A 10,010-nucleotide genomic window follows, 5' to 3' on the forward strand; every position below is an offset into this window, starting at 1 on the left:
CGAAGCGCTGAGGCGGTGGGGCCGAAGGCAGGCCCTCCCCCTCCCCACACCCCGCAGGCCTCGCCCACCCCCAGTCCCGCCCAGGAACCGGCTCTGCTGCTCAATAGCGCGTCGGCGAGCGTGGGGAGGGGCTGTGACATCTCCTCCGCCTCCTCGCTGCTGCTCCCCTTTCCCCTTCCGCCGCCAGCCCCGCTGAGGGGAGCGTCATGGGGCTAAAGGCTCGCTGAGAGCGCGGCCCTGGCGTCCGGGCCGTGCCCACTACGGCATGGCGGCTCCGTGCCGCTAGGCCCTGGCCCGCAGTACCTCCCCCGCCATGCCGAGTAGCAGCGCCGCTGCGGCCTCCCGCGCCGCCGAACCCGCCGAGCCGCTGCGCCTCCCCCCCCCCCTGCTGCCGCTGCTCCAGCAGCGCCTCTCCGGCCTCGGCGTCCACGACCACGGCCTGCCCGCCAGAGGCAGCGGGGTGGGGGGGGTGGCCCAGTGGCGGGCGGGCTTGGCGCCGCCGCCCGACCTCCCTGGGGAGCCGAGGCCTGGCGGGGCGGGGGAGGCGGCGGCGGGGGACGAGGGAGACCTGGAGCTGGAGGAGGACGAGGACGATGAGGACCACCTGGCCGCGCTGCTGCTGCTCTCCTCGTCTTCCTCGTCCTCCCAGTCACTCCCGCTGCTGCCGGCGCTGGGCTCCGTCCTGCTCTCGCCCGCCTTCGATGCACAGGAGGCACTGGTGGGGCCGCACGATCCTCAGGGCACGATGGCGGCAGTGATGTCCCACGCTTACGACGGCGGCGGCGCAGTGGGTCTCAGCGGCGAGCAGACGGCGCTACTTCGCCGAAAGAGCGTCAACACCACCGAGTGCGTGCCCGTGCCCAGCTCTGAGCATGTGGCCGAGATCGTGGGCCGCCAGGGTAAGTGGGGGACCTGATGGGGGTGTGGGGCGGCCTGGACCTGCTGTCCTTCCCCGGGGTTCGTGGCAGGCCTCTCCCCACACACTCTTGGGGTGTGCCCCTTCGGGGCCAGCTGCAGGAGCCCCTTGCCTCGGTAGCAGCTTCGTGCCCCCTAGGGTGGAACTCTCCCTCCCAGACCCCGGCTTCCCCATGGGGGACAGGATGCTGGCACCAGGCTAGCCCTGCTTGAGAAGGCAAGGGCAAGAACTGGGTTAGCTCAGACCTTCGGTTATTGTTAATTCGAGCTGTCAAATGCAGTGTATAGCCTGGCCACGTACAGGTAGGTGTTGGCACAGGCCTTGCTCTTCAATGACACTCGGCTCGTGGTCTTTAGTGAGAAGCTGCCTTTCACTGTAGGAACTTTGGACTGTGTTTTACAAAGACTTTTGGGTGAAGGACTTTAATTTTCCTTGGGGAGCAGGGTATGGGCTGGTACTGTTCCTACAGCTTTCCATGGCACGCACCGAGACAAAGTGGGACCTGAGGAACCAGTGAGATGGAGAAAGGAGCCATGTGTAGCCCTCCTCTGTGTGAAAGCCCTTGTCTTTCTGCTCAGGTTGTGGCTTCCTGTTGATTGCTGTTGCTACACTCCGTGGGTCTCTATTACACCATTAGTATGCAGTCATATCAGTGATGTCATGTTCATTGTTGGCCTTTCATGTGCTCTCATGGGAATGGTGCTTGGAGGAGTTAAATGATGTTTTGCACTAGCTTTCTGGTGGTGAACCTAATTGTAAAAGCCCTTTTTATATATCAAGAGAAGCACTGAGCAGTGTTAAGTGTAGGTGTGGAAATGCAGACAATGAAGTTGCCACTCTCTTCCTCTTCCCTTTCTATGTTATTCTTTAATGGTTAGGGGGTGGTATGTCTCGTTTGCTGATGGGCTCTGATAATGAGTTATCAGAGCTCATCAGTTATGCTGCCTGGTCTCTCTACATCAATGTGGCATTTGGTTGGTTTTTTTTCCATTGAATATGGAAAAAATGGTAAAATTGGTCTAAACCAATGTACTAAAGAAAGGCCCACCAAGCGCCAATGCTTAGACAGACTTGTTTTCTCCTACTTTTATTTTAGATTTTGAGCAGTTAAGGGTGGGGGTTTTGTTGTACATGTCAAAGGAGAATGAAAGGCTTGCTGCAGAAATTTGCAGGTAGCTTCCTCTGATGCAGACAAGTTTGTTCTGTTCAAGCAGAAAATGTCTTTCCCAATAAATGGTGTTTGAATGTCTTAAGACTATTCATGTGTCATTGGGGATGGCAGGCAGAGGAGTAGGGGGTGGAAAACAGAAATGGAAACAGCGATTGCTATAGTCCTCTAAAGGAGAAATACAAACTACTGGGTTTCAAGGACTGATTAGGCTGCCGTGTTTATTCTCCACCAGATCAGGATTGTTCTCTGTAGTATATTTTTTAGGTACCTTGAGTCACTTAAAAAGAAGATAACGGTGTTTGCATAAAAATAGGATCATTGTTCCCAAGGAGTTCATTTGCTGCTTCTGCTTTTATTTCTTATCTGATGTCACGTTGTTTGGCTTGTGATAAAATATTTAGCCTCAGTGGGGAGGGATTGTATAATACAAAGAATTAAGGCTACAAAAGAGGAAAGAGTGGAGGGAGAACTAAAAAAAATTGTTACCAAACTTACTTGCATGAAAGCTTTGTGCAAGGAGGCTCTTCAAAATTCTCATTCAAGGGAGACTTATGCTTAGAGACTGCCTTATGTAAGTTGTATTAGTTTCACTAAATATTTGTTAAATATCTTAGAAATACTAGTCCTTGCATCTCCTTTTGTGGACCAGAACTGTGCTGGCTCATTGCATGAGTTAGAGGCTCTTGCTCTCTCATCCACTTGCTTTGCATGTGTCTGCTCTAGCCCACAAAATGTTGTCAGCTGTAGTGCAGCTTGGTCTGCCTTGAGCAAGGCTGATTGGAGCTGCATCCTTCACAGATTGTTCTGCTCTCTAAAAATGAAGATGCTGCATATTCTCTTCCTAGCACACATCGTAACCAGCTGGTTACATTGTAGAATCACAGAATGGTCTGAGTTGGAAGGGACCTTAAAGTTCATCTAGTTCCAACCCCCTTGCCGTAGGCTGGGACACCTTCCACTACACCAGTTTGCTCAAAGCCCCATCCAACCTGGCCTTTAACACTTCGAGGGATGGGGCATCCACAACTTCCCTGAGCAACCTGTTCCAGTGCTTCACCACCCTTTGAGTAAAGGTTTTTTTCCTCACATCTAATCTAAACCTGCCCTCTTTCAGTTTAAAACCATTGCCCCTTGTCCTGTCTCTATCTGTATAAAAAACCCCTCTCCTTCCTTTTTATAAGCCCCCTTTAGGTACTGGAAGGCTGCAATGAGGTCTCTCTGAAGCCTTCTCCATGCTGGACAACTCCAGGTCTCTCAGCCTGTCTTCATAGGAGAGGTGCTCCAATCCTCTGATCACCTTCATGGCCCTCCTATGGACCCTCTCTAACAGGTCCATGTCTTTCTTGTGCTGTGTACCCCAGAGCTGGACGTAGTACTCCAAGTAGGGGTCTCACAAGGGCAGAGTAGAAGGGGAGAATCGCCTCCCTTGACCTTCTGGGCATGCTTCTTTTGATGCAACCCAGGTTCTCATGTGGGCAGCTGTGCTTCCCAAATTTGTGCTGGTAGCTGTGCATAGATGTGTGATGTTGCAGCTATAGAAGGTGTGGAATGCTTGAAATGTGCCCTGTGGTTGATGGTTGAAGCTATGTTAGAGGCTGCTTGGGTTACTGTGACAGTAGTTCAGTGTCTTGCTGCTGGAAGCATTTACATCACTGGAAAAGACTTAAGATTTTAATGAATAGTTAAGCGTTCCTCCTTAAAAAAAGAAGTCATGTAATATTTCTGAAACCTGGCAGGTTTTTGTGCCTTTTTTTGTTGCCTTTTTTTTTTTTTAATCTTAAATGTTCTCAACCTTTTCTTATTCCCCTTGCTCCCCCCCCAAAAAATGAAGCTGACAGACACTGGTTAGGGTAGTGTAATATATTTCTTTGTAGTCTTTGAGGTGGAAGAATCTCAAAGGTGAACAACAAAGGAAAAGATATTTGTATCCTTTTATTCTTGTAAAGGCATGTGACTGGGAGCCAGGAAAACTAGATTGCATTCATGGCATTGTACAGACTTCCTGTATGAATTTGAACTAGCTGTTGAATCCAACCTTTGCTAAGTTGGCCAGTCATCATGCTGATCAGAAAAGTTACTTCCTTTGCTGTGAGCAGCTGAAAATCCTGCATGCACAAAGTTGCATTGGTTTAGAAACATAAAGTTGGAGAAAGTGCTCTTGAGAAGTGGTAGCAAGAAAGCTGTGTCGCCGAGGACATGACCTTGTTTGCATGGGAAAAGCTGGCATAGGGCATATACCCAAAATTAAATAAGCATGTATCCAGACTTAAAAAAAACCCCAACTTCTGGAGATCTAATTTGGAAGGTTTTGTTTTAATCTCTAAATCATGTGAAGGACTTGCAAAAATCTGCTGTGGATCACCTGAAAACTGTTTCCTCTATGTAAAATTGGTGATGGTGAGTCTTCAGTGCCCCCTGCTACCTTCTTTACACTTAAAATAAGACGTTTAAACACTAAAATCTCTTTTGAATAATGCAAAAAGAGGGATGGTGTCTGAAGAAATTAACAGAAAACCTGAAAGATGCTGGAAGGGACAAAAGTCTGTCCTGTAGAGATGCTGTATCCCTGAGTTTATTGACTGTCTTCAGATAGTGATTGCTGGAATATATTTGCTAATGCATTCCAGTATTTTGGCTATCCAAGTAATGTTATTTTCCAAGTGTTTATATCCTCGATGAGGTTGACAATGTTTTTTCTCCCTAAAATATCACTAGAGTCGGGAGCTACTTAACTCTAAAGCAACACTTTAATGCAGATTTAATGATCGTGGACTCCTTTTTGTTCTTTGTTTTTGAATGTGGGCTCTTGAGAAAAATATTACTTTGCTTAAAATAGTCCTGTAAATTAAAACAAAAACATAATTCTGATAAGTTGGTAGCTGATAACTATCTAGCATAGTTGAACAACCAAATAAAAACAATAGCTATCATTCTCAGATAGTGGAAAAGTGCTAAAACAATCCTAGAACAAATACTTGTATTAGCTAAGTACAGTACATAGATATCCCATGGTAGGATAATTATAGTACTTTCAAAAATAGTGGATATCTGGTTTTATGTCTCAATGTGTTGTGATGATAATATTACTGAATTACTGACAATACTTATAGCCTTGATTGGTTATTAATTACCTGTAAGGAGTAGTCAGCATAAGCATAACTAACTAGCCTGAATTGCATGTGTTTGTTTTTTTAAAAAACTGGATGCTTAAGATTTCCACTCTCATGGATAAGTTTAATTTGACTGAAGTTGTCATGTATCTCAGTGTCAGCTGATTGCCACAGACAATAAAGACCACAGGTTCAACTAACTTATTTTAAGTGAAAAAGGCAGTTACACTTCAGAAAATTTTTTTTTATCTTCTGTAACAAGCAGGTTATTAAATGCTATATTAAATGGCTTGTTCTAAAGACTGAAAGAAAAATTGAGCCATTTGTTTTTCTGTTGAAAAGCTATTTTTCTGAGTAGTTGAAGTATTGACATTTTTAGAGCCTGGAACTCCAGGAACTGAAACGTGGGCATACTGTGGCCTGGTACAGTCTGAAATTACTGCTGAATTTTCAGTGGCCTATTGCTCTGGTACTGTGTAACAAACATTATTTCAGTTATGCTATTTGTCATTTGTGCTATACAAAGATCCAACACAAGTTGCAAAGTGTGTTAGAAAGGTGCAGGTTTTCCAGCTGGGATCGTAAATCCTCGCTCATAAACACTGCTCTTGTCTGGCTTGTTGGGTGGGAAGCACACCAAATGCAGTGCACACGGGAGACTGTGTAGTCTGCCAGAAATTCTGTAGATTTTAATGTGTGAATACATCATAAGTAAGTTTGGTTTGTTTTTTTTTTAATGAAGCTGAAATTTAAAACAAAAATCTTGCAAGGTAAAATACCAATTTCTAATCATTTGGTCCTTTTGTTTTTCTTGTAAAATTGCTGTGTTATAAAAGAGTATGGCTTCCTTTTTTAAGTTTATAACATACACATAGAAATCTTGATTAATGTGCTTCCGAACTACACTGGATTAACCTGTCTGGCATGAGAGAACAGTGGTGAATTCTTTTAAGCTGTTAGTAAAGTCAGCAGATGTTGTGTCTTAGCCTCTGTTACCCTCTCTTCTAGTACACTGTGGTCTGAATTTCTGGAAGAGAAACTTTGTTTAGAACAGAATGTTGGATATCTCAAAGATCTTAAATTTTGTTTTGATGCAATACCTCTACCTCACAGGGCCAATTTCCCATTGCAGGCAAAAAATTTAACAAGGATAAGGTTGCAAACTTCCTGTAACAAAAAAATGCTGCTGAGCTCTAGTACATTTTTATTTAATCAAAAGAAAAGGCCAAAAAGCATTTGTTTCCAATTTCACTTACTCCTTAAGAATGTCTTCCTTTTCTCTCTTTCGGGTATTCCTTTAAGTGCACGAGATTTTGTCAGCATCTGATCAGATCTCAGTTTCCTTCACTGGTGTGAGTCAGTAGTTCTGTGGTCTGCATCAGGTTCTCTGTTTCTCCTTTGAACAAAGACACAGTATCTGTTACTTTTTACCTTCTAGTTCATTTTACCTTGGACAACATACTGTGGGATTTTGTGTATAAAAACGCAGGTCTAGCAGCATTTTTGAATTAAGGGTTTGGTGTAGGTGAAGATTTGCATAGTTTTTTGCAGTCTTCCTTTATTGACTATCTGCTGCATGGCATGAATGGTGTTGCTTTTTATTATCCTTGTGCAGGTCAGCTTTACCAACACTGTTGCTCACACTAATTTGTTTCATTCACTAGATCAATGTTCTTAACGAAGACAACTTTTTTTTCCCTGTAGTTATCTGTTGGATGTACTCCCTCTTATAACTTGCTTTTCTACTACTGTACCTTCCTCAGCAGCTGCTACCTTAGTCCTGGTGCTGCAGTAGTGCAAGTAATTAATAGTACAAGTTGCTGCCCTCTGGCTTTTTTGCTGCATGTAACTTGTTTACTGAGTTGCCATCTGTCTTGAGAATTGGAGTACTCTTCTGCCTGTGAGATGACTGATTTGATAGTGTCCTGGCCTGACACATAGAGGGAAACAGTGTGTAGGCTGACTACTTAATTTTGTACTAGATTGATATATATATATCTCAATTGATAAATTGATACATTCCTAAGAAATCTTTAATAAAGAGTTTCTACATGGTTCTTGAACCAAGGCTTTTGTTTTTCAGAAGAGGGAAATATCCTTGAGAGCTTTTGAGCAGCCTTCTCTTGGGAAGCTTTTTCGACATCATCAGAGATTCTTATAGCTGCCCTCTTTTTCCACCTGTTAGCTTGGCACCAATAGGGTCAAACAAAGTCCTGCTTCCTTTGATCTAGCACAGCCCAGAATCGTTGACTGTGATTGCTTGGCTCTTGGTTAAAGTACTCGAGATCTCCAGGTACATAGAGATCTCTGTCCTGGTACGTAGGCAAGCCTGAGCCTGTGTGGCTGCAGTACCTGGTGCACTGTTGTGGTTTAGGAATGGTATTCCCCAACTAAGTGTTCTCACTGAAAACCCTCCAAACCACATTCTGCTTGATCACTCCCCCCTCCCCTTGTGGTTGACTGGAGAGGAGAATTGGAGGCACAAAAAACTAAAGATCGTGGGTTGAGATAAGAACAATTTACTGGAAACAGCAGTGAGATAAGAAAACAAACAGCAACAATATTAATAAGTGTATAAGAGGTAAACGATTCACAGGTGATTGCTCACCACACAGAGCCTGACAATACCCTGACTGCTTGCTTCCCACACACACACAAGCACAGGTATTGCTTGCATAGTCAATGGCCATCCCTCCAAGGTGTCTTTTGAGTTTGTTTAGTCCATGACTGTAGGTTCTATCCATCCTAGATGTCTTCCAGGGCAGGAGGGCTGGTGTGCTGTTGACTGGTTGCAAGCTGCATCAGGAGCTCATGACTGGTGTATCTGGAGCAGTCCATACTCATTGTCCATGGTAGTTATGGCATACAGTAGCAGTGTCATTCAGCAACCAATATTATACAATTCAACACTACAGACTGTTTGGGGTTCCTGATTTGTCTCAACAAATCTGAATCCTCATTCTCATTTTCACAGAAACAAAAGTAAATTTGTGAATAGATGTAATAAAACCCCATCTGGGGTATCACTAACTCACCATTGCTCAGCTCCATGTTGTAAAGGAAAGAGTGGCCTTTCCTTGATGATTCTCAGTTGCTTATTTTATGTCCGTTCCCTCTTCTGGGCAAGAGATTGCATGGGGACAGGGAACTTCTACTGCTGTTGCCCATCAGATGCACCGCGATCCTGTGGATGGGACCATGTAGCTGCTCCCCATTGGGGAGTTTCTCTCATGGAGTAAATGGCCTGAGACTGGGTTTGATGTATCTCATCCTGTTGGTGATGATGAAAGGTAAAAGTGGGAGTGAGGGCTGAGCTGGCTGTTGCTGTGTGATGGGTGAGGACTGTGGATGTTGTGGCTGCTACACTTCATAGAATCATAGAATCAGCTGGGTTGGAAGGGACCTTTGAGATCATCAAGTCCAACCCTTGATCCACTACCACCACGGTTACTAGACCATGGCACTAAGTGCCACATCCAGTCTCTTCTTAAAAATCTCCAGGGACGGAGAATCCACTACTTCCCTGGGCAGCCCATTCCAATGTCTGACCACCCTCTCTGTAAAGAAATTCTTTCTAATAACTAACCTAAACCTCCCCTGGCACAACTTGAGACCATGCCCTCTTGTCTTGCTGATAGTTGCCTGGGAAAAGAGACCAACCCCCACCAGGCTACAACCTCCTTTCAGGTAGTTGTAGAGAGTGATGAGGTCTCCCCTGAGCCTCCTCTTCTCCAGGCTGAACAGCCCCAGCTCCCTCAGGCTCTCCTCATAGGACTTGTGCTTGAGTCCCTTCACCAGCCTTGTTGCTCTTCTCTGGACCTGCTCCAGCACCTCAATGTCCTTTCTGAACTGAGGGGCCCAGAACTGGACACAGTATTCCAGGTGTGGCCTCACCAGCACTGAGTACAGGGGCAGAATCACTTCCTTGGTCCTGTTGGCCACACTGTTCCTGATACAGGCCAGGATGCCATTGGCCTTCTTGGCCACCTGGGCACATTGCTGACTCATGTTCAGTTTCTTGTCAATCCAAACTCCCAGGTCCCTCTCTGTCTGACTGCTCTCCAGCCACTTTGTCCCCAACCTGTAGCACTGCATGGGGTTGTTGTGGCCAAAGTGCAGGACCCGGCACTCGGCCTTGTTGAACCTCATCCTGTTGGAATCAGCCCAACTCACTAACCTATCCAGGTCCCTCTGCAGAGCCCTCCTGCCTTCCAGCTGATCGACACTCCCCCCCAGCTTAGTGTCATCTGCATATTTGCTAATGATGGACTCAATCCCCTCATCTAAATCATCAATAAATATATTAAACAGAACTGGGCCCAACACTGACCCCTGAGGGACACCACCAGTGACTGGCCACCAACTGGATGCAGCACTGTTCACCACCACTCTCTGGGACCGACCCTCCAGCCAGTTCTTAACCCAGCACAGAGTGCCCCTGTCCAAGCCGTGGGCTGCCAGCTTTTTCAGGAGAATGCTGTGGGAGACGGTGTCAAAGGCCTTGCTGAAGTCCAGGTAGACCACATCCACAGCCTTCCCCTCATCCACCAGGTGGGTCACCTGATCATAAAAGGAGATCAGGTTGGTCAGACAGGACCTGCCCTTCCTAAACCCGTGCTGGCTGGGTCTGATCACTTGTCCATCCTGTAGGTGCTGTGTGATTGCACTGAGGATGATCTGCTCCATAACCTTGCCAGGCACTGAGGGCAGGCTGACGGGCCTGTAGTTTCCCGGGTCCTCCTTCCAGCCCTTTTTGTGGATTGGCGTGACATTCTCCAACTTCCAATCATCTGGGACCTCCCCAGTGAGCCAG

At 46.2% G+C, this 10,010-nt stretch overlaps 1 protein-coding gene across 1 annotated transcript in view; it reads left to right on the forward strand.

The window, feature by feature from the left end:
- The first annotated feature begins 313 nt into the window (after positions 1–313).
- The window catches only part of MEX3C (mex-3 RNA binding family member C), a 15,883-nt gene continuing 6,186 nt past the window's right edge, over positions 314–10,010 (forward strand). Inside the window, exon 1 of the mRNA XM_027668684.1 lies at positions 314–899. Within this exon, the coding sequence (XP_027524485.1) occupies positions 314–899 (586 nt within the window). The remainder of the gene's footprint in view (positions 900–10,010) is intronic.

The sequence above is a fragment of the Corapipo altera genome, unplaced genomic scaffold (genome assembly GCF_003945725.1).
Source record: "Corapipo altera isolate COAL_440 unplaced genomic scaffold, ASM394572v1 60960, whole genome shotgun sequence".
NCBI lineage: Eukaryota > Metazoa > Chordata > Aves > Passeriformes > Pipridae > Corapipo > Corapipo altera.